At 37.9% G+C, this 25,550-nt stretch overlaps 1 protein-coding gene and 1 long non-coding RNA gene across 9 annotated transcripts in view; one reads left to right on the top strand and one right to left on the bottom strand.

Annotated features, from left to right (window-relative positions):
- The window catches only part of TRAPPC9 (trafficking protein particle complex subunit 9), an 806,968-nt gene that overhangs the window by 766,400 nt on the left and 15,018 nt on the right, over positions 1–25,550 (bottom strand). For all 8 annotated transcript variants that reach the window (XM_037891970.2, XM_043539048.1, XM_043539044.1 and 5 more), the window contains exons 3-6: positions 15,645–15,790; positions 13,321–13,449; positions 10,268–10,294; positions 1,783–1,904 (exon numbers count right to left, since the gene is read on the bottom strand). In XM_037891970.2, the coding sequence (XP_037747898.1) occupies positions 1,783–1,904; positions 10,268–10,294; positions 13,321–13,449; positions 15,645–15,790 (424 nt within the window). The remainder of the gene's footprint in view (positions 1–1,782; positions 1,905–10,267; positions 10,295–13,320; positions 13,450–15,644; positions 15,791–25,550) is intronic.
- LOC122464385 lies at positions 201–22,450 on the top strand. The gene is made up of 3 exons (XR_006288343.1): positions 201–293; positions 13,669–13,673; positions 22,393–22,450. It is a non-coding gene; the product is annotated as an uncharacterized LOC122464385 (long non-coding RNA).

The following is a 25,550-nucleotide window of genomic DNA, read 5'->3' as shown; positions in this document are numbered from 1 at the left end:
TATGGCTGATGGATTTAAAATTTCCTTTTAGTCTCCATTTAAGGATCAATCAAAAGAATATTTGCCTTTCCTATTTCTTCAGGTCTTCCCCGCCTCCTCCTTCACACGCTCCTGAGACTAATGTTCTAAATATTTGATTCCAGGAAAGGTACCATTACTTGCAACCCCTTCAATAAACTCAAGACACCTCTCAGAGATTGCTCCAGCATACATGTAGTATGTTAGTCAGCTTACACAGTAACGTGTCTGTCATAAATATAAAGGGAAGGGTAAACACCTTTAAATCCCTCCTTGTCAGAGGAAAAACCCTTTCACCTGTAAAGGGTTAAGAAGCTAAGAAAACCTCGCTGGCACCTGACCAAAATGACCAATGAGGAGACAAGATACTTTCAGACCAGGAGGGGAGGGGAGGGGAGGAGGAGACAAAGGGTTCTCTCAGTGTCTGTGTTGTTTTTGCCGGGACCAGAGCAGGAATGCAGGTCAGAACTCCTGTAAAAAACGTCAGTAAGCAATCTAGTTAGATACGCATTAGATTCTGTTTTGTTTAAATGGCTGATAAAATAAGCTGTGCTGAATGGAATGTATATTCCTGTTTTTGTATCTTTTTGTAACTTAAGGTTTAGCCTAGAGGGATTCTCTATGTTTTCAATCTGATTACCCTGTAAGGTATTTACCATCCTGATTTTACAGAGGTGATTCTTTTACTTTTTCTTTAATTAAAATTCTTCTTCTAAGAACCTGATTGCTTTTTCATTGTTCTTAAGATCCAAAGGTTTGGGTCTGTGTTCACCTATGCAAATTGGTGAGGATTTTTTATCAAGCCTTCCCCAGGAAAGAGGGTGTAGGGCTTGGGGGGATTTTGGGGGGAAAGACATTTCCAAGTGGACTCTTTCCCTGTTATATTTGTTAGACGCTTCGTGGTGGCAGCAATAAGGTCCAGGGACAAAAGGTAAAATAGTTTGTACCTTGGGGAAGTTTTAACCTAAGCTGGTAAAAATAAGCTTAAGGGGTTTTTCATGCAGATCCCCACATCTGTACCCTAGAGTTCAGAGTGGGGAAGGAACCTTGACAATGTCAATGATAGAACTATATGCATGAATATTCAAAAGTGTAACTGTGCCCACCAATTAACAGAAAACCTCCCCAAAATAACTAGCATTAATAAAAGCACTTTAATTAGTATATATTTTTAGAGGGGCGTATGAACGTAATCTACAGACCTTACAGTCTGAAGGCACAGGTGGTACAGTACATAGTACAACTCAACAGAACACCATAGGGCTTGTCTACACTTACATTTTATAGCGCTCTAACTTGCTGGCTCAGGGGTGTGAAAGATCACCCCTTTGAGCGCAGCAAGTCTGAGGCTCCCAGCGCTCTGAGCTAATCCCCTCGTGGAGGCAGATTACCAGCTCTCTCCCAGCATTCGCGCGTGATCACACTTGCACTTCAAAGTGCTCCCTCAGCAGCACTTTGAAGTTTCTAGTGTAGCCATGCCCATAGTTTGAGGTTGGTCCCTTATAGTGTGAAGGCTTAACCAGAATTCTGAAATGGCCAGATCCTCTATCAGAAAGCAGACTCTGTATTCCCTCTGTGTGCTGTACTGTTGTAAGTTACTCATGTTTCTTACATTATTATTGTACCCTTACACAAATGAAAAGAATGTGCCAACATTTATATGTACTTTAAGGCAGGTGATCTTTAACACCAACTAAAAATGCATTGACAGTACACTGGAATTGATGCATGTATGGTAATTTTTCATAATGCACATAAGGTTACCTTGCTGTAGTAAGAAATGGCCTCTTTATATTTATCTATGATGTCTTCAGGGCCAAGACAGTTCTTGGCACGTCCTATTTCAGCACTGGTATCTGCATTTATACCATTTGAAGTGAGGGCACCTACAGTAGAACAGAGTAAGGAATGATCAGGAAGCTTCTAGTTAATACTAAACATATCTAATATGCTAAAATACAAAATAGGTTTCAGTGAAGTGTACATAATGAATAAATAAAGAAGCCATATCCTGGCTGAGTGACAAATGACTGGAGAATATTATGCCTTACTAAAATGAACTAAAAAATTAATTCACTCATAAAAAATGCAAACAGGAGATATAGCTATCTGGTTATGAAAGAACATTCAATATATGAATTTATGGTCTCCTATACCTACCTGGATGTTCAGACTTTGTTAAAAAAGGGGGGGGGGGGGTTTAACTTCAAGAATTAAATAACTATAGCCCATTCAAAATGATACAATTTAACTTTGAGAAGCTTTCCATTTGTATGGTTTATGTTTTATTTTAAATTTTATATTTTTAAAAGTTTAGTGCAAAACAATTTTACATAACAAATTTCATAAAATCTACCAGACAGAATCACTATCAAAACACTTGGAAATCCTTTTAAATGAACTTCTCTCTTTCATATACCCAACCTCAGAAAACCATAGGAAAACAAATAAGCCTTGCAGCACCTCCTAAAGGACATCAAATCTGAGCCTGTCATACCAAGGATACAGGAAGCAAGCTCACATCCTGAGGGCTCCCTAACCAAGCACATATTGCAACCAGCCCCCTCCAACTCTCTGGCCTCCCTCCAAGCCTGTTTAATCACTAACACCTGTTATTCCCCTTCGCTTCATCTCTTTCCCAAAAATTAAAATAAAGGGATTGTGACAAAGAAGGGGAAATTTAAGCAATGAGATATTGTGCCCATACCACCCTAATTCCTTTGCTTGTATGTTTATCCTTGTCCATTTGTGTTTTGTCTTTTTAAGTTGCAAGCTCTTCAAGGAAAGGGACCATATATCCCATGGGTTTAAGAGTCTAGCACAATAGGGCCCGAAACCTGACTGGGTCCTTTGGAGGCTCCTGCAATACAAATAATACTAACAAACAATAACCACTGCCCTTGCTAAGAATTCAAAGAAGCTCTTCCTATTATTTAGAGTAAACTATGGACCTTAATAATGAAACTATCATTATTATAACTGGAATATTGAGCAATTTTCAAAGTTTGTATTTTAGAAGTTATATCTTTAACTACAACAGAATTTTACTGTACAAATCCATTTAGCACGTATTTATAACATTTTGGTTTTTTCATGCAACATGATACTAGTATATATGATACTATATGTATTTATCAAATAGGAACATATAGCTCTGGAGAGTTTTATAAATGTTTTACAGCTCCAAGTCAATTAGAAATGTCATTTTATACAGAAGTCAGTGATAAGAAGCGGTACAGATTTACTATTTTGAAAATCTAAAAGCTGAAAAAACAATTTCTGTAAAGTCCTTTTTAACAGGTTGTCTTCACAATTGTCAGTTTAGAAAACAGAATTCTAACTTATTTATATAAATTTGCATGATATATCATACATACAATATAAACATTGAATAATCAATAGTGATCCAGGTGTAAGCACTCTTAAAATTTAGCAGTGGACTAAATTTTGGTTCCAATGATGTTTATAGGCATAATATAAAACAACATTCGAGTATTTTTCAAGTCAAATATTCCAATTACTGTGTTTATGTAACAGCCTAAAACCAGAAGAAAATGTTAACAAGCTGGAATGGGGAACAGACCCTCACACAAAATCCAGTATACAGTCTCAATGTGAAACCATCCTGAACATCAAACAAATTGTGTTAAGTTTTTAATAAGTTGTTCAGAATTCTGAAGATCTAATATAACGATGGTATTTCATTTCCAGGTAAAATAATAATTTTATTGCTATACATTCTACACATCATGTATGTTTCATTTATGAATTACTGGCCCCCATGTAACAATTCCTTCACCATTAAGAGTCAATACTGGATCTATGTATGTTTCACTCTGGATATTATTGCATACCTGACCAAAGATGGACATCAAAAGTTTGAGGTGACAGAAAAACCATCCATTACAAATAATGATAGGACTAATGATTACTTTGCATCCCCCATTAGTAACCAGTGGACAATCGTAGATAAACATGTGAGAACTGATGAATTAGTTAATATTGTACATCAAGTTTTCAGAGTATGATTCATTTTGATAAGATATTAATATTCACAGGCCTATACTCCAACTTATTCTACCAATAAAATATCAAAATATTGTGCAAAATTATACTGAAGGGATGTGTCATGAGAGAACTATTTTGATATAGATGATCAGTGTTTGAAAAATCCACTCATTAGGTGAGAGAAAGACGTTTTCCCTAGTGAGCGGAGAAGACCTAAACTATCAATTTTAGCAGAATTATCTTACTGTTGCAAAGATTAAATTTCACTCACATTTGAAAAATAAGTGATACAGTTTCATCTGTCTGAATCTGTAGGCAGACAAATCCAATATTTCTCTGCTGCTAAAAGTTTTCCCACACAGCAGCAGAGCAAAAATTAAGATGACTGGTCATTTTCACTAAAAACACTTCAGATACCGGAGGACAAAAAAAGCAAGGCAGCCTTGGACCATGTCGGTTTCATAACACTACTGAGGAAAGCTACCAGAAAATAGATACCAAAGTTATTCAAACAGCAGATCCTCCCCAGAATAGATGCTGGGAGAGAGATGAGAAGATAAACCTTTTTCTTCCCCTCCCCATTTTTGCAAATCTCAAGAAGATGGAGGAGTAGAGTGTAAGTCAGTCTTGCTGGAGCCCTAGACATAACTAAGAGTATGAACCAGAGTAGGCCTAGGCATTATAGTAACACACCAGGTATTGGCTAACTAAGTAAGCACATTCCTTACCAGAGAGAATGGTACAGAAACACCTACAGTTCTCAAGCAACTGTGTAAACAAATTCCCAAGAGATTGTACAGGAAAACACTGACCCCTCATAAGATAAGAATGTGATGACAGGATAATGGATGAGGATGTTTTGTTCTAACTAGAAGGTACAAGGTATAAAGGCGGTACACTCCTGATTTTGCTAGTTAACACTTAACTTGTTTGTATCAATGTATAAAGGGGGCACCTTTGTATCAGCCGAGGGGACAGCATCCTGTTATGCCGACTGAGCCTTTACCCTGTCATAGGAAAACCTCTGTTAGTGTCCCTGTGACCAACTGGACAGGGCACTAGTACTGTGCTTTGCTGACAGTAAACTTGGCCAAGCATCTTTACCACCAAATGAGCCTGTAGACTTTCTTTACAAATAATATTGAGATTTGCTAAATCAACATGCTGCCCTCTCTGACAGTGCAGCTAACACTGGAGGCTTCAAGAATAACACTAACAATTCTGCAGCACCAGCAACACTCTGCAGCACTAACAACATGGAGAATAGTCTCAAGGTCCTGGAGTGTGAGAAAAGACTCCTTCCTCCCTTCCAAAAAATAAAACCCAAGGGCACCATTAATAGAATTCCTAGCACCCTATCCCTTGCCAACAATCAGACGTGGGGCAATGGGCTTCTCACCAGGCACATCACTGGTGGAGGCCCACCATATCTACCTCTGACTAACTGGTTTAGTCCTCCAGCCAGTAGAGGTCTTAAATTTTTGAATCTTAGTATCAGACAGTGGTGATATCAGGTATCAGGAGGAGAAGGACCTTGGAGTATTGGTTGATCACAGGATGACTACAAGCCGCCAATGTGATGTGGCCGTGAAAAAAGCTAATGCAGTCTTGGGATGCATTAGGCAAGTTATTTCCAGTAGAGATAAGGAGCAGTAGCTGTCATATCTCAACTTAAGTAAGGCTTTTGATACACAAACTAGAGAAGTATAGTCTAGACGAACCTACTATAAGGTGGGTGCACAGTCGGCTGGAAAACCATACTCAGAGTAGTCATTAATGGCTCAAAAATCAGCTGGAAGCGCATATCGAATGGGGTCCCACAAGGATCTGTCCTGGGTCTGTTTCTGTTCAATACCTTCATGAATGATTTGGATAAGGATATACAGAGTATACTTATAAAGTTTTCAGACGGTACCAAGCTGTGAGAGGTTGCAAGCGCTTTGGAGGATGAAATTCAATAAGTACAAATGCAAAAGTATTACAACCTAGGAAGGATTAATCAACTGTCAATCAAGCAAATACAAAATGAGAAATGATTGCCTAGGAAGGAGTACTGCAGAAAAGGATCTGAGGGTTATAGTGGATCACAAACTAAATATGATTCAACAATACAGTACTGTTGCAAAAAAAAGCAAATATTCTGGGATGTATTAGCAGGAGTGTTGTAAGCAAGACACAAGAAGTAATTCTTCCACTCTACTCCGCACTGATAAGGTCTCAACTGGAGTACAGTTTTGGGCACCACATTTCAGGACAAATTGGAGAAAGTACAGAGGAGAGCAACAAAAATGATTAACGGTCTAGAAAACACGATCTATGAGGAAAGATTGAAAAATTTGGATTTGTTTAGTCGGGAAAAGAGAAGACAGAGGGGACATAACAGTTATCAAGTTTGTAAAAGTTTGTTACAAGAAGGAGAAAGAAAAATTGTTTTTCTTAACTTCTGAGGCTAGGACAAGAAGCAGTGGGCTTAAATTTCAGCAAGGGAGATTTAGGTTAGATAGTAGGAAAAACTTAACTGTCGGGTAGTTAACCAGAGGAACAAATTACCTGTAGAATCTCTGTCACTGGATGTTTTTAAGAACAGGTTAGACAAACAGCTGTCAGGGATGGTCTAGAAGATAATACTTAGTCCTGCATCAATCCAGGGGACTGGACTAGATGACCTATTAAGGTTCCTATATTTCTATGATTCTATATACTTGGGGAAAATCAATATTGTAAAAATAGAGCTGTTAAAGCTAAAACAGTCTTTATCCGGACTTTTATGGTAGTAACTGAGGAAAAAAAAGTGAGCAGTAGATTTCAAGTCACTGTCAGGCTAGCCTGAACTGACACGAAATTTAAAAGAAACCACATGGGGAGCACAAAAATAATACTTTTTTAAAAGCTCTGCTCCGTCTTCAGCTATTTGGTCAGATTCTTCTCTCCTTGTGTTATAACTGTGATTCTACAATTTGTATTCAATGGTTTAATTTGTGCTGTTAAAGAATGAGCCAAGAATCATGTTCTGAATAAAAGACTGCTTTGATAAGAAAATAGGGAAATATAGATTCCAAATTACCTGAAATAAAAAATAAAGCCCTTTTACTAGATGCAGCCGCAGATGGTTATGAATGAAGTTATGAAGATAATAAAGCCTTAAAGCCAATAGAGATATTGAAACAGAAAAGGATTAGGAATATAAAGAATGAACCAACACAAAATACTGCCAGAATACAGTAGTGTTTATAACAGAATGGCTGACAATCTCTAGGATCTCTGAAATTTCTTCAAGTTGATGAACTGAAGGAGGTTCAGGAGCTCACTTTCAAAAAAACCTGAGACACAGAAGGCAATCTTGATGGGATTATATGTCCTACTTCAAAATTAAGAAATAAATTCAGAACTGTAAGAAAAATCTCACATTCTCTTCCAGTAATCTATAATTAGATACATTTTTAAAGGACTAGAGTTTTAAGTAATATTAAATTTTATCTTGCCTCTCTCTGTCTCTATTTTTATATATGTATATAAAGAAAGAATAATAAAATCTTGTTCTACAAGGGTAAACACTACATATAACTATTTAGATGCATTATAGAGAATTTTTGCTTTCCCCTAAATCATAAATAAAGCATTGACCACTAGCAGTGACAGGATACGAGACCAACAATTGGTCTGATCCATTGCAGCATATCTTATGTTCCTGACAATGCACCCACTTTACCTAAGTCATCTGGCAAAGTCATTCATTTCAAGAAGATATAATGAGATTCTACCTGCCTTTATTCGGTTTAAGTATAGAAAAGGGCAACAAAAATAATTAGGCGTATGAAACAGCTTCCATATGAGGAGAGATTAATAAGACTGGGACTTTTCAGCTTGGAAAAGAGACTACTAAGGGGGGGGATATGATAGAGGTCTATAAAATTATGACTGGTGTGGAGAAAGTAAATAAGGAAGTGTTATTTACTCCTTCTCGTAACACATGAACTAGGGGTCACCAAATGAAATTAACAGGAAGCAAGTTTAAAACAAAAGAAAAGGAAGTATTTCTTCACACAACGCACAGTCAACCTGTGGATCTCTTTGCCAGAAGATGTTGTGAAGCCCAAGTCTAACAGAGTTCAAAAAAGAACGAGATAATTCATGGAGGACAGGTCTATCAAAGGCTATTAGCCAGGATGGACAGGGATGGTGTCCCTAGTCTCTGTTTGCCAGAAACTGGGAATGGGCAACAGGGGATGGATCACTCGATGATTACCTGTTCTGTTCATTCCCTCTGAAGCACCTGGCATTGGCCACTGTTGGAAGACAAGATACGGGGCTAGATGGACCTTTGTTCTGATCCAGTATAGCCATTCTTATGTTCTTCTCTCAAAAGAGATCACACACTGCTTTCCTTCATTCCAGTCAAATTTACACTTTCACAAAACAGAGTAACAGAGGTGGAATTGAACACGTAGGATCCTCCATAAGAAGTTCTACAGCTTAAGTTACTGCAAACAACCCGGCTTCCACAAGCCATGAGGAAAAAAAGCAGTGTTGGCACTCTCCCCTTTTATGCCTCCAAGCTTAATCCATGGGCACAGGCTCCCCTCCAACTGCAGAACTGGAGGAGAAAATTGGGATCTTACATTCTTACATCAATTCCCTTTGTGAGAAAGCTTATTTAGTAATAAAAGCTACTGAAGAATCCCTAAACCAAAAAGTGAATACTGTTTAGACATCTACAGAGCAGCGCTAACCTCATATGGGAACAAATACAATACTGTTCATATGAAAACTACTGGACAATTTTTCATTTAATTCTAAGCAACTGAGCTATGAACAGCTGTCAAGAAAATGGAGAAGAGTGATCTTCACTTAAAAATAAAACTTTAAACAGTGACTGAAACTATTTGAAATGGTCGTTTCAATTTAAGGTGACCCATTTGGCAGTTTCACTGTATCATGTGTTTATTTTTGAAGAAAGTAACAGACAGTCTTTATAATCTGTACTAGTTTTAAAACAAAGGAACATTCCAACTGTCATTTCTATATAAACAGCCCTTTTTCAGCTTATTTTGGATATCTTCATTTTAAAACAATTGTTCCCAGAAAAAACATATTTGCATAAGAAAAACTGAAATACATTGGTAAGGTGTTTCATGTTACATTAACTGGGGGCAAGGAAAATTATGAAATTATAATTAAATATATTTCAAAGAAGCAAGTGAACTTTTTGTTGCCAAGTGCTCAACCACTCCTGCTACAGAGCACCAGGGTAGAAGTATTTTTCATTAGTGCTTATGTAACAAGCTGCCTTTAGGGTGTGCTGCAAGTCTCATTTCTTCAGCTGGCCTATTCTGAACCATATTTGCCGCATACCCACTCTTGTACCTGTTCATTTTTTGTTCTTCTATTCATATTGCTAAATGGGAATAGATCCCACTGAAATGGGTTGGGTGGCTTGCACCACAGCTATTGGTTTTGTCATAGTGCCAGATGCTTTGATAGTGTCCAGATGAGTACTGTATTTATGTCTTAATGCATTCTATTTGGTTTTTATTGTCTGATACTCAGATGTCTCAAGTGACACCTTGCGAATAGACTAAATAAATGAATCCCAAATCACATAATTTTGGTTTAACAAACAAGCTACAATTTGTAAATCCTCTTTTGTCATCAACAGCCTGTTGGTGGTAAACCGAATGCTGCTTCAGAATTTGAGCAAAGTAATTATTGAAACAGAAATAAAAACCCACAGGACTAAGAATGCTAGGAAGACACTGTATTGAGAACAGAGTAAAGTCAACATTACTGCTCTAGAAAACGGCATTAAACCGCTACCTCACAGCATTACTAAAATGTAACTGGGGGGGGGGGGGGGGGGGGAATCAATGAGTTCTTGTAAGTACATGGAAAGAGAAAGTTAGGCCAGATTTCTAGCCATTCTGATGTTATTTAGACAGTGTTCTCCAAAATCCATATGATCATGACAAAGTCACAGGTTCATATTTTTAAAAATGCCTATCAAGTTTTGGATAAGTGACTTGATATATCTTGGGCCTGATTTTCAGAAGTCCTGAGCATCCACAAAACTAAGAGTCAAATCAGGCCCACGCTTTATCAAACTGATACCAAAAACTGAGGCACAAAGTCAGAAACAATTTTGAAAATTTAGCTGTAATCATCCACACAGATGCAAAACAAGTAATAACAAACCAAAAAAAAAAAAAAAGCTTACTGTCAGAAAACAAGCAAAAAGATAAAGTACCTGGGTCAATGAGAACTTCTTGTGCCCCTAGGAGGAGGGAAAAAAGAATGATTTTTTTTCAGCCTTAAGAATATAGCCAACATAAAGTAAGCTACTGCAATATATTTTACAGCTATCAGTCATGAGCAGAATTACAGGAAAATTATTAAAGTCCAGCAGACATTCCTGTTTAAAACTTGAATGAAGTCATAGCACATCAATTGTCGCTTCATTACAACATATTTACCATATCCTGTACCTATATTAAATGTTCTTTATAAAAAAAGAATTCAGAAAAAAGTTATTAGTTCTAAGACCAAACCAAAAGCAATTCATATTTTTCTTGAATTTTTCTTGATATTTTAGAGTCATCTCCTAGTAGATCTTAATTTTTAGTCCCCCACCCCCTTTTTTTTTTTTTTTTTTTGTTAGCAAGCTTCCATAAAACAGTCTCCCTCTAAGTGCTTGAATATAAATAATCCTGTTTTACTCTGCCAGCATGATATTTTCCTAATTGGGCTATTAAATTATCAGATGTAATGCCCTTCTAGGAGCACACTTTTAAATAATTGTAGAGTATTTAACACACAATTACTACCATTAGGACCCTTATACTTTTTTCATGTCTTCTGACTTTCTTTAAAAAGATCATCCCATTTTTCTGAGATTTTTTAAATGGACTCTACCATCACAGAGCATGGCTCTTCAGAAACTGAATGCATGTTGGTGGTAGACTTCAGTCAAGGTTGGGTAGCAGAAAGAAACGCTCCCTACCTCTCAAGTACTCCATGAGATTCTAATATGAGATGTTGGATAGGCCTTACACAAAACAACTCAAACCATTTATGTCAAATATATGGTAAAAGGAGATAGTATTTGAGAGAAGTGACTATAATTTTTTTTTTTAAATAGATACAGCATCCTGTTGCTCTCGACCTTGGAGAAGGTAATTGAAATGTGAAGTGAGGGCTTAATAGTCCCAAATTATTGGTGTTCTTTATCCAATAGCTTGTACTTCCTTAAACTGATTCTCAGCCTCTAGACCAGACAGGTCAACTAGAGATTTAAAAGCTACGAGAAAACTGGAATTAATTTTCTATATCTAATTCTATAAGGCTATTTTACTAGTCACCTTTAAAAATGCAAGAAATCAAACAGAAATGCAACTGAAAAAGTAAGATACTTCAGACAGAAAGGAGTTGCACAAACAGTATGTATTAAAGAGGAAACAACGGTCAGAAAACCTTACAGGAGATAGATACAAAAATGGGTACAAAGTTTGTGTTGTAATCAGACCTTCATATATATTTTTGGAGAGATGGTTTGGGATCAGGATGTAGTACCTGTTCCGACAAAGATTAGAATCCAACTATTTAGGCCCCAAAATGACAGTGATAATAACTGGAGCTAGTGAATGATATCTTGTGGACTGTAAAATAACCGCTCTAGATTAAGATGTGTGTTCCTGAAAGGTATGGAGTGAAGGGAACAGACTGAATTAAAATACTAGTTGTCTCTATGAATAAATGTTTTTTACTTGATGCAGAGAGTAGCTTATTGAAAAGCTTTTAAACAAGAAATTTAAGAAGTTTTATATTTAACAGTGTATTAAATATACAACTTGCAGAAGTGACTGGAAGACGCTGCAAATTATTAAATTACAAAACAACAAATGAAGTAGTAATACATCACAAAATGTATTTTGTTCAGTTATTCTGACAACTATCACTTAATTATGATAATATACTTTTGTAAAAATAAGTTTTAGTAACGAGACCTCACTGCAACATCTACTATTAAATCTTTGTTGAGAAGCAAAGAGAGCCACAACTGTGTGCTTTGTGAGTGAGCTATCATTTTGTCCAACTTGTAAGACTCATTTTAACAGGTTATGGGACCAGCTGGACAAAACTTTATTTACTTAAATGACGAATACCTGGTGTAATTTTTTGAAAGATGCTCTTTTACTGTAAAGTTGAAATGTCAATACATATAATTTGTAATTCATTCTTTGAAACTGCAAAATAAAGGTTTGCTAGTTTTTGATATGTCGATTAAGTAAAGCTATTTTTACAAGATAGAATTAGTTCTGATCACAATTTAAAAACGAATTTATGATCAGCTATTAGACAGGATGGGCAGGAATGGCATCCCTAGCCTCTGTTTGCCAGAAGCTCGGATTGGGTGACTGAGCAAGGATCACTTGATGATAAACCTGTTTATTCATTCCCTTTGGGGCACCTGCCATTAGCCACTATCAGAGGACAGGATATTGGGCTTGATGGACCTTTGGTCTGACCCAGTACGGCCGTTCTTATGTAAAGGAGGGAATGGGGATTTTGCTTTGTTTTATTTTTTTAACTCTAAATAGCAAGCAGGCACTCTCTCCAAGGAAGGTAACCCATTTCATAAAAAGCTATACAATTAATATATTTACAAAGAACATACAAAAGCCTTACAATGGCAAGTTGTCAGTTTCCTGACTGGTGTTTAATTTTACAACCAACATTTTAATAAAAGACCTACTAAATGGGCTTTGTTTAAAATTGATATGAATTACAATTCAATATTAGAGTATTATAATTCATACAAGTAACATGCATTATTGGCAGAGTATATATGCAAGGTTTTAAACAAAGTGACAGGGTCTTCCAAACAAGTCTTTGAATAAAGAACACCAAAAGCCTTTGGATACTGAACTTACCCTTCTTATCCTTATCAACACATATATCCCTCTCGCACCATTTATATATTTTCTGAAAATTGCCTGTGTTTTTCCATGCTGAATGATTTTTTCCAAATCTTAAGTAGAATCCTGGTCTTAACACACAACCAGAGAAATTTTGAACAAAGTCTTTCTCTATCTCTGGGTAAGCACATTTCTTAATATCACTACAAAACCATAGGATTTTTATAATAAAAAATAAATCTTTAACAAAAAAAATGTAGTTCAGTTAAATACCATTTTTACCCTTGTGTGAAATTCTTATTACACATGGGGTAAAAGACTATAGATTACAGGTTGCCATTACTAAACATCTGGGAAAAAAAGTCAGAACAGAAGCCCCGTTTACCTGGTCTGTGTCTGTTGCCTGCCTCAGCAGGAAGAGAAGTACCTTGTGCCCTACGAGCCCCAGCTTTCCCTCCTGTGCCACCAGGGTAGTGATAGATAACTGATGCGGAGCATAAACCTTCAAGAGCAGCTGGAGATTAAAGATAAATAAATATTTAATTAACAGAATCAATTCATTACATGACATGAAGTATTATAATTTATAATCCTATACACAGAGCCTCAAAAACCTCACTCTGCCAGTGGCACCCACAGAAATTTTTCCCATTGTCAATCCCTGCAAAACCATCCCCGCTGCGCCTACCGAGGTCACACCACACTCCGTCCCTCTGCCTTCAAGCGTGTCCAGCCCAGGTGCAATCTCATTCCCCATCCCTGAGAAGGAACATGGCCTGCTGGAAATGGACCAAAGCCAGGCAGGGCCCCAGAGGGGAGCCCTGGTACAGAAGCCAGCCCCACAGCAGCGGCAAGGAGGATCAGTGCTATCAACCCCACTGCTTAGTGTGTCCAGCCAGGCTTGGCTCTCCAGCCCCTCCATCACGATGGAGGGACCACAGTAGTGCTAAAAGTCAATGCACAGGGGCTACAACGCAACTCTCTCAATTTTGGCCCCATGGATCTCTCCATCATGATGCTTTCAGCAACCTCTGTCATAAAGGATGGGCCACACCTGTCTGGGCAGTGGGGTGGCCAGCCCTGCTCCTCCTTGCCACGGTCAATGATACGCACCAAGTGTAACAGGTGTATGGCTGCACATATACCACTGCACCCATTTTACTTCAGGAGTAAAAATGTTGTCTGGCTCCTTCCCGTGCCAGACCAGAACATTCTAAGCACCATTGTTCCTTTCTCAAAGAGAGGAAGGAAAAAGACAGGAAGTAGAGTGGCTGAAGCTGATAGATCTTTTGCAAGACGGGAGCCATGAAGTAAAATAACCCAAAGACGTGTCTGTGGGGGTATGTCTACACTTAGCTGGAGGTGCAAATTCCAGCTTAAGGATATATACCGCATGCTAGCTCCAATCAAGCTAGTGCACTAAAAATAGATTATAGGTACGGCAGTGTGAACAGATAGCCACCCTAAGTACATACCTAGAATCTTGGATAGCTAAATACTTGAAGTAGCTAGCCCCTTTTGCCACTTGTACCGTTGCAGCTATGCTATTTTTAGCTCAACCGCTTGATCAGATCTAGCGTGGGTACGTCGCATTGCACCAGAATTTACACCTCCAGCTCAAAGTGTATACGTATCTTAGAGGAGCTGAAGGAGAAGCAAAGAGCAGAGCAGCAGGAGCTGCTAATGATTTCTCTACATGGATGATGTAAAGGTCCAAAAAGCATGACCTAGGAGGGAAGATTGAAAAAAACTGGATTTGTTTAGTCTGGAGAAGAGAAGACTGAGGGGGTACATGATAAAAGTTTTCAAGTACATAAAAGGTTGTTACAAGGAGGAGGGTGAAAAATTGTTCTTGTTAACCTTTGAGGATAGGACAAGAAACAATTGGCTTAAAATGCAGCAATGGAGGTTGGACATTAGGAAAAACTTCTTAACTGTCAGGGTAGTTAAACACGGGAACAAATTGCCTAGGGAGGTTATGGAATCTCCATCGTTGGAGGTTTTTAAGAACAGGTTAGACAAACACCTGTCAGGAATGGTCTTGTTATTACATAGTCCTGCCTTGAGAGCAGGGGACTGGACTAGATGATGGATTGAGGTCCCTACACTTCTGTGATTGTACAGAGGAATGAGAATCAGCAGCTAAGAGTCCAATGACCACTTGTGCACCTAGGAGAAAAGGCAACAGCACCACAACAAAAAAGAGAGGCCTTCAAAGAGGTGAAGCCTAGGGGCCAAAACTGATTTGCATGAGGTGAAAGTATGGTGAAGGTATGGTCAATGTAAGTTAAATATATGTGGATTTGGCAGCCACAGGGGCATACATTTTTTCATCCAATCTTTACTATGCCTCATACAGGCACAATTTGAAACATTTTTCCCCACACCTAAGATCACCTTTTTAAAAACAGCTATTAAACAAGTCATGCATAATTTAGTTATGCTACAGAAGCACATATTTTATATTTCAAATAAGCTAAATTCTCACTTTCTATAACAAACAGTATTTTCCTTGCATTCTTAGTCACATCCTAATTATTTTGGCTTGATTTTCAAGTCACATTTTATTGGATTTTTTTAAATGTCTTTTAAGAGCATTTAATTGCTGCCTTTTTATATTGCAGCAGGAAGGCTACAAAAAGCTACCATCATTTGCTTCATACCAGAATCTTAAAGCATTTGTGTTTTATCAGCATCAATTAAGCCTACCTCCAAGCCACAAAAAGTCATTTACAGACCGTAGAAATTCCACAGCCATATGATAATGTACCAAGGAATCTTGCAACATCCCAGCTTGTAGACACAGATCACCAACATGTTTCCGCATCCGACCTTGACAACGTTTCTTATAATGTCTGCAATATAAAAGATAGTGTATAGTTACTCACACAATACCTCCATCCCATGAGCTGAGAAAGCACTGAGTTACTTGTTTTTATTCTTCCCTCTCTATTTACGTATCACTGAGACATTAAACATGGCTGTGACGTTATTGACATGAACTGTGATCGTGTAGATTACTGTTGCAACCAAGGTCCTATAGTAGCACCAAATCTTGTACAAAGGAGGTCAAGTAAGGTGTCTAAAGAAAGTAAGGTGACTATAGTAATTTGCTGGTTATGATTATGCTATCTGTATGTGTATCATTTTTGTATTTGAAGTTATGAATATTGGCTATGTACTTGTATCTCAATGTGTTTGATTCTAAGTAGCCTCAGTGACACATTTGGTCAGCTTCTTGAGAATGGGCACTTACTGAGAATAATCCTATCAAGAAACACTTAACTGACAATGGACTTTGGGAGATGCCAATCCACATCTGCGCTTTCCTGTGAACGTTCAAACTAATATGCAAACAATGGCGTCTGACTGCAAAAAGCTGAATCATTCATGGACATGTGAATTGCCCAGGTGGCTACAAACTCCATCTAGGTGCTGTGACTTTGCACAGAAGAACGAAGAGGTTTCCGCCCACAAGAGAGAATATAAAATGCCCTGTAAGCCTCCCCATTTTGTCTTCAGCTGGCTCAAGAGATGGCCTCTCCACCCCAAAGAGATGCGAAAGAAACTGGGACAAAGAATTATAACTAAGGGGGTGTGAGTGATTGCTGGACACAGCCATAAACCACAATGTTGGTCTGAAAAGGATTGGGCCCAGATTAGGAGGAGTCTAGTCTGTGAAAGAAGCTTATTGGGACATCTTGAGGGTGAGATTTACCTGTATTCCGTTTCCTACTTTATTAGGCTTAGACTTGCGTGTTTCTTTTTATTTTGCTTGATAAACTTACTTTGTTCTGTCCGTTATTACTTGGAACCACTTAAATACTACTTTTTATACTTAATAAAATCACTTTTGCTTATTAATTAACCCAGAGTAAGTAATTAATACTTGGGGGAGCAAACAGCTGTGCATACCTCTCTATCAGTGTTATAGAAGGCGGACAATTTATGAGTTTACCCTGTATATGCTTTATACAGAGTAAAACAGAGTTATTTGGGGGTTTGGATCCCATTGGGAGCTGGGTATCTGGGTGCTAGAGACAGGAGCACTTGCTAAGCTGTTTTAAGTTAAGTCTGCAGCTTTTGGGGGGCGTGGTTCAGACCCTGGGTCTGTGTTGGAGCAGACTGGCATATCTTGCTCAACAAGGCAGGGTTCTGGAGGCCCAAACTGGCAGAGAAGACGGGCTCAGAGGTAGTCTCAGCACAACAGGTGACAGTCCCAAGGGGGTCTATGTGACCGAACCCGTCACAATGGCAATCCACCCTCTAACACTGAGCAAACAGCCCAACATCAACTATAACCAGTGTACTGGGCAAAATGAAAAATAAAGACCAAACACCCTCAAGAAATATTGAGATATATAGACAACATATATTCTGAATATATAGCACTACTGTATATAGAAAGCCTTCCTTTCAGAGAGAATAATTTTACTTGTAAATTACGAAAGAGAAAAATGCCGATAGAAATAGACAGATCATTCTTTTCATGTTCTAGTAATTAAATATTTGCTCTGTAGAACTAATAGCCTGTTAAAATAGCACACAACTTATTTTTTTCTGTGAGGGGATGGAGTATCTATGGATTTGTTGCAGATCTAAGCATCTTCCCACTTTTACTCACACTTTCAGCCTCCAGGACCAACACTGCCACCATCATTTCAGCCAAGAGCTGAATGGGATTCTCTTCAAAGACCACCTATACCACTAAGTAAAAGATCAGCTAGAAAAATAGCTTTCGAACAACACAAGGCATTCAGTCCCATCTCTCTCCCCAACCACCACAAATAAGGAAGCTACAAGGAACAAGGCACCTTGCTGAAAATTTTAAACTAAATATATGCTTCAATACAGTCAGCTGCAAGAAAAGTAACTAATCTGGATAATGGATTCTTGGTATTGATGCTAGCCTTCCTTAACCAGAACTTCTCAGAAAGGAGTTGGTGAATGGAACAGATGCAAAGTAACAAATATATACTTCCCCCATGAGACTCCTCATGCTTCAAGACAGGAGACAAATCATTCACTTTCCAAGAAGTGACTTCTCCTCTCAAGGTACATCTACACTGCAAAAAAAACCCATGGCCGGCCTGTGCCAGCAGACTCTGACTCACGAGGCTTGGGCTGTGGGACTGTTTTACTGCAGTGTAGACTTGCAGGCTTGGGCTGGAGCCCAGGCTCTAGGACCCTACGAGGTGCGAGGTTTCCCAGAGCTTGGGCTCCAGCCCAAGCCCGGAAGTCTACACTTCAAACAGCCTTAGAACCCAAGAACCGTGATCCTGAGTTGATTGGCACTGACCACCCACAGGTGTCTAGTTGCTGCGTAGACATACCCTCAGAGCCCCTCAGCAAATCTCCACACATTCTGCTCTGCCTTCAAGCACACACCTAGGTATTCTATAGACTGAAAATGTTTGCACCACCAGTAATTAAGCTTTTTTTCATTTGAAAGATTGAATAAAACTGTCACTCATCTACATTAATTTGTAAGTACACACAAATCCTAGTGCTCTAACATTAGAGATTCTTCCAATATGAATATATTATTCAGACACATTTCTCAGTGTTTCTAGTATCTTCTCTCCAAGGTTAAATTTCTTCAAGTTATTTAAGTCTTTACTCTTCTTCCATGACCATGTCTTACTGAGCAGCAAGGTGGATTTGGTTTAAATCAAATAGATTTAAATCATAATTTAAAATCACTACTCAGGAAGACTTGATTTAATCATGGATTTCTACATAAAAGTGCATTCTTGTTGGCTGTTATAATCTTAATACATATTCTTCACAGTTCAGATAGGTGGAGGTTTCATTTTTAGAAGGTACACACTGTACGTTTTTAAGTGACTTATTTTGAAAACTTTTCAGACGAGTTTTACAGCTATATCCCAATCTCCAATTCAACAGGTTAATCATTAATATTTGGAGGATTTTCTTGCCATGCTGTATTAGGAGGAGAACATCACCAGACAGACATTTAAATTGTTTTATTTAACTAAAACAACGTTATATATTCTGGATTTTTTTCTTCAGCAGCAAACATATATTTTAACAAAACAAGCATATGAATTTTTGAATTTAGTTAAATGTTCAAGTTTTTTAAAATCAGGTTTTTGTTAAAACTGTTTTTAACTAAAATAGTTAACTTTTTTTAAAAAAAAACAAATTCAATCGACTATGTCAGCCAGGTCAACATGAGAAACTTAAAATATTCGCTTCTGCAGCTAAACTCAGTTGTCTTCACCTTCATTTTCCTGTTTGTTCATAATCAGGAAAAGAAAAACAAGCTTTACTGCTTTTTCAGGTCCCAAGCGATTTCTCAGTTTGGAATGAATTAGTCCAAAGGAAGAAAATAACTTTCTACACCGGCAGAAGAAGCTACTGCTGTTAAAAGTGAGATCATCACTTCAACAGTCTCTGAATCCAAGTGCTTAAGTGTCTTCCACCAGTTCATTCGTGTGGCTTTGTTTAGAACATCAGCAAACATATTTCTTCACTGGTGCTTACTCCCAAACTGGGACTCTTTACGGCCTGCTGCCATGACAGGTTTTCCCTTCTAGTGAGAGAATGGTATGGTAGATCTCAAATCAATGAAGGCTACACTCGGAAAGACTTCAAGACTTCTGGAATATGCTGCTCAAACAGTTTCACTTTTGTTTCTATTGCCTGTCCCTCCCTTCTCACATTTCCAGACTTCTTCTCTTTGTCCAGATCTATTTCGCCCTCAACAATCTTCTATTCACTGAACTTTTTAAAACTTAGCACTTTTAGAGAGGTAAGGGATTGACTCTGTGTACACAAATTTGCAGAGGGAAAACAGGGTTGAAGTCTTATTTCTCACCTCTATATATTTATTTAAAAACATTTTTGCTGTTAACAAGCATGTTATCTCTGGGGAGACAAATCCACAGTTTGAGAACTGCAAAGCTAAGCATCTCTGATGGTATCTTCTAGACTGAGCACTGAGTTCCATTGGGTGGATAGAAAGATTAACCTAAATAATCTATACAGAAGCCCCTGGAACCCCATAAAATTTGATCCCTAATCCATGAACTATTGGGACTCATTTACAAAACTTTTCTTAAACATTACATAAATATATTCTCATAGTATAGAATTAGAATTAATAATCCACAATGAGATATCTTTGAGCTATAATAGTTTTAATTAAGATACATCTTTAGATAAGTTTCCTCAAAAAGCATTTTATTAAAAAAATTGATTTTTTTTTTAAATTTAAAAAAATCATTGATTTTTATCTACCCTGCAGAGCAGCTTTTTTTTTTGGATGCCTCCCACTTCTCCATGTTCAGTGCCAGCAGAGATTTATTTTACACTTTCTGATCTGTGAACAGCCTTTCTTGAAAGCTCATCAGCTGTTCCTGATACTTTCCATTTTTCAGACCCGTTAATCTTTGTCATATCCTTCATAGTGCTCCAATTTTCTTCCACACTGATGGATTTAATATATTCTCTCATTCCATATTGCCACCTCCTCCATTATCTTTCTTAATATGCATACATTTGTTTTCTTAAAATCCAAGGCTGTTATTCTTTATTATTTTTAATTCAAGCATCTTGTAACCACTATTCATATTCTCAGTCCCTTCCTATCAATGAGTAAGTAGTAAATCCAGGGTTGCTTATTCTCTAGTTAGATTCACTACTTTCTGGATCACTGAGAAGCAGCACGGATGAGTACAAAAATGGAACTCCTGAATAATAATCCCAGATCTGCCACTGACATGCTGTGAGAACTTGGGCAAGTTACTGAGGTAGAGAGGCTGAGTATTTTCAACTATTAAACAAGGATAACACCATTTACCTACCATATAGGCATGTTGAAATAATTAATGTGTATACAGCACTATGAAATCTTTGATGATCCATATAAATGTTTCCCAAAAGACATCTGATTTGTAGGTCTGGCCTTCTCTTCCCTGAAGACCACTCTTTTACTTAACAACTAAAAGAAATAACCATCAACCCCAAGGTCAGTTAATTGAAACTATTCAAATTGATCTCCTTTCATATAAATAATCCAACCTTACCATCTAAAAATTAAACAGGAACAAAGTTTTCATTTCAGAATCCAATTTAAGTTAGAAGGAATCCTATAAATTTCAGCTAAGATTTACAGAGTATATATGGACTAACCCTAAAGCAGAGATTCTCAAACTGTGGTCCACAAGCTCCATTCAGGTGCTCTGGGGATAGTTCCCTCTAAGGTGCATGCTTGGACAGCCACACATGAGAGAATGAAGGGCCACCCACCTAATTAGTGGAGCCACACAGGTGTGGCTTCACTAATTAGGTGCCTGGACTCTGGAGGAGACTCACATGTAAGGTGAGGTAGTGGCCTTGAGATAAGAGGAAGTAGGAGGTAGTGGGGTGAGAAGAGGAGTTGGGGGGGGAAATTTGGGATGTGCAGGGCTGCAGCAGCCAGAGAAAAAGGCAACTTTCCCCAGCTCCAGGTCTGCAGCTGCAGGGGAGACCCCTTCACTCCTCCCCAGCCCCAGTGAGAGGACACATCAATCACATTAGAAAGGTAAGACTACGGATATTAAAAATATGAGTTGTGCACTTTTATTTGTAGAAAAATAAAACATTAAGGTTTTTTTATATAGCGCTTTTATGCAAAGTGCTATACAATAGTTACCTAACAGTACAAACAACATTTGGAAAGATCATTAAGTTGTTCACCAAGACCCTCAGCAATTTTCAAGTGGTCCGCAGGAAAAAAAAAAAAGTTTGAGAACCACTGCCCTAAAGAATTTGAAAGAGTGTAATAGGGACCTCAGGAAAATTTACAGAGCACTTCATATGAACTGGTACACCTCCTTACGAAAAAATGGGGAAACAAAGTAAAATTCTGTGGAAACATGATAATAGCAGAGATTGATGCCTCTAACAGCAGCAATTGCATTTGTTGTGACTAAATTCAATTCATGACAACATTTTAAAAACAGAACTTAACATCTAAACCCATGAACTGACTTTTTTTTTATTATTATTTTATTAAAGTAAAATGTATTCACATTACATTTTTCTAATGCTGACCTTTTCTGTTGGTAGAGGCCTCAAACCCTGCAACAGTAGCTGGGTGCAGCAGCTAAAACAGTGAAGTGTAATCATTTTTTCTAGTGCAGTAGCGCCCAGAAACCCCTAATCAGGTACAGGGTGCCACTTCGCTAGGCACTACACAAACAGTCTTCTTGCCACAATGAGCATGCAATCTAAAGTGACAAATAAATGGGAAGGGGGAGTGGGACAAAATATGCAAGCTAAGTGGTTAGGGCAATGATAAACAAATGGAAATAACTTTTTTTTGCCCTAAGGAAAACTTGAGTGTTGGGGGAGAGGGGATCAAAATATGTATATTGCTATACTTTAAAAATATATATACATTGCTGTCATAAATATAAAGAGTAAACACCTTTAAAGTCCTCCTGACAAGAGGAAAAACCCTTTCACCTGTAAAGGGTTAAGAAGCTAAGCTAACCTCGCTAGCACCTAAGCTAAGAGAACCTCGCCGGGGGGTGGGGGGACGACAAAGGGTTCTCTCTGTCTGTGTGATGCTTTTGCCGGGACCAGAGCAGGAATGCAGGTCAGAACTCCTGTAAAAAGTCAGTAAGCCATCTAGTTAGATATGTGTTAGATTCTGTTTTGTTTAAATGGCTGATAAAATAAGTTGTGCTGAATGGAATGTATATTCCTGTTTTTGTATCTTTTTATAACTTAAGGTTTTGCCTAGAGGGATTCTCTGTGTTTTGAATCTGATTACCCTGTAAGGTATTTACCAACCTGATTTTACAGAGGTGATTCTTTTACTTTTTCTTTAATTAAAATTCTTCTTTTTAGAACCCGATTGCTTTTCTTTGTTCTTAAGATCCAAGGGTTTGGATCTGTGTTCACCTATGCAAATTGGTGAGGATTTTTATCAAGCCTTCCCCAGGAAAGGGGGTGTAGTGCTTGGGGGGATATTGGGGGGGGGGCGGGGGGGAGGAGAGACATTTCCAAGTGGGCATTTCCCCTGTTCTTTGTGTAACACTTTGGTGGTGGCAGTGTTAAACCTAAGCTGGTAACAATAAGCTTAGGGGGTCTTTCATGCAGGTCCCCATATCAGTACCCTAGAGTTCAGAGTGGGGAAGGACAGCCCCTTAACCTAACCATCAGAATTTTGCCATTTTTAGCAAGTATCTGGGAAGAAATGGACTTTAAGGGGTAATATGGAAGAAAGTGGCAGAGATGTCTATGGGAGAACCAGACAGGTAACCAACCAAAGCTAATATTACTGTCGCAGAAGTAGCAGCAGAGGACATCACACAGTGAGATAATATGCCTTCTGTTGCTACTGCCCATCCAGAAAGACTGGAAATGACCTCTCCCCACTATCCAATCTTCTTAAAAGCCCCTCATACACATCACATCGGATCCATGACTGGGGTGATGAGAGGGACAAGTAGTGGGACTGAATCCACGAACCTTACCCATTTTGTCCCACAGCTGTCAAGGAAACTGCAGCACTTGCATTACCCTTTTTAGATTTCCATTAAATGTATACTTTATAAAGATGGCTGAAACAAAAGGAAACAGGAAGAAATTTAAGTGAAAGCTAAGGCTGCCTCTCACTATGAGGTGCAAGACTGTGTCAAGTTTTAACCAGATTTCAGCACAGGTTCAGAATTTTTCAGATTCTGTGGAAATATGTCTCATTCTAATATTTAGTATTGTCTGCTGTGATATAAACAAATTATAATTGGGACAGAGCAGAGGAGAGGAGAGATTAGAAGAATTTTGCTAGTACCCATATTTTTGGAATAAAAATGTAAGACTATCTAATCATTGCTATTTTAGTTTTGTTTGTAATATCTCCAACCTATCTCTACCTCAATAACACATTCCTTAGAATGAAGGACACTTGGCATTACTTTTTCTTTCAAATTATGATCTGTAGTTTCTCTTAATTAGAAAGTTTACTTTCTAATTCATTTTCATCCGAGTACTTCTCTCCCATATTAACCAAAATATCAAGTTGTCATGACCAATAATTCGACAATAGCTGCTTTTCAAATGTTGGTGTTACAGCCAGGAATCCAAACTTTTGCTGAATTTGAAGGATAGACAAAATATCTTTTAACAGAGAATTATATTAAAGCTACGCTTCACAAAAGATGCAAATTCTCAGTTTAAAGCAAAGTGCTAGCAATCAATACTTTAGCAGGAATGGTTTAAAAATAAAGATGTAAGAATTTTAAGACACAAAGTAGAAATAAAAAATGCAGCTAATTGCAATGGATAGTTCCATTGCATAGTTTTATGAAAAAAGAAAAAGCAAAGTAAGTTGCTTCTGGTTACTGCTGTCTGGACTATGCTAAGCAGACTCATTTTCACTTGTTTTATAAGTCTGATGCTGTCATAAATATAAAGGGAAGGGTAAACCCCTTTAAAATCCCTCCTGGCCAGAGGAAAACTCCTCTCACCTGTAAAGGGTTAAGAAGCTAACGGTAACCTCGCTGGCACCTGACCAAAATGACCAATGAGGAGACAAGATACTTTCAAAAGCTGGGAGGAGGGAGAGAAACAAAGGGTCTGTGTGTCTGTCTATATTCTGTCTTTGCCGGGGATAGACCAGGAATGGAGTCTTAGAACTTTTCGTAAGTAATCTAGCTAGGTATGTGTTAGATTATGATTTCTTTAAATGGCTGAGAAAAGAATTGTGCTGAATAGAATAACTATTTCTGTCTGTGTATCTTTTTTGTAACTTTAAGGTTTTGCCTAGAGGGATTCTCTGTGTTTTGAATCTAATTACCCTGTAAGGTATCTACTATCCTGATTTTACAGAGGGGATTTCTTTACTTTTATTTACTCCTATTTCTATTAAAAGTCTTCTTGTAAGAAAACTGAATGCTTTTTCATTGTTCTCAGATCCAAGGGTTTGGGTCTGTGGTCACCTATGCAAATTGGTGAGGCTTTTTATCCAACATTTCCCAGGAAAGGGGGGGGGGGTGCAAGTGTTGGGAGGATTGTTCATTGTTCTTAAGATCCAAGGGTCTGGGTCTGTAGTCACCTAGGCAAATTGGTGAGGCTTTGTACCAAACCTTGTCCAGGAAGTGGGGTGCAAGGTTTGGGGAAATATTTGGGGGGAAAGACGTTTCCAAACAGCTCTTCCCCAGTAACCAGTATTTGTTTGGTGGTGGTAGCAGCCAATCCAAGGACAAAGGGTGGAATATTTTGTACCTTGGGGAAGTTTTTGACCTAAGCTGGTAAAGATAAGCTTAGGAGGTTTTCATGCAGGTCCCCACATCTGTACCCTAGTGTTCAGAGTGGGGGAGGAACCTTGACAGATGCAAAAAAATAATAAAATTTTGCTCCATTGGACATTACCATTTGTTCTTTGATTTCAAAGATTATACATGAAATTAAATAAAGAGCAAGTGATTCACTCAGTGTACAGCTATATTAGTTCTGCCTTTAAAATAATAAATGCTGCCAAAAAATGTATTTTAAATAAATGTACTAGACCCCAAAGATCAGAAGATAGTCACAATAACTAATATTTTCCAGATTGATATTTAGCTCTTAAATATCACTTCTCATGAATATATCTCAAAG

This window comes from Chelonia mydas, chromosome 2 (genome assembly GCF_015237465.2).
Source record: "Chelonia mydas isolate rCheMyd1 chromosome 2, rCheMyd1.pri.v2, whole genome shotgun sequence".
NCBI classification, from domain to species: Eukaryota; Metazoa; Chordata; order Testudines; family Cheloniidae; genus Chelonia; species Chelonia mydas.
This window is presented reverse-complemented; position numbering and strand designations above follow the sequence as displayed.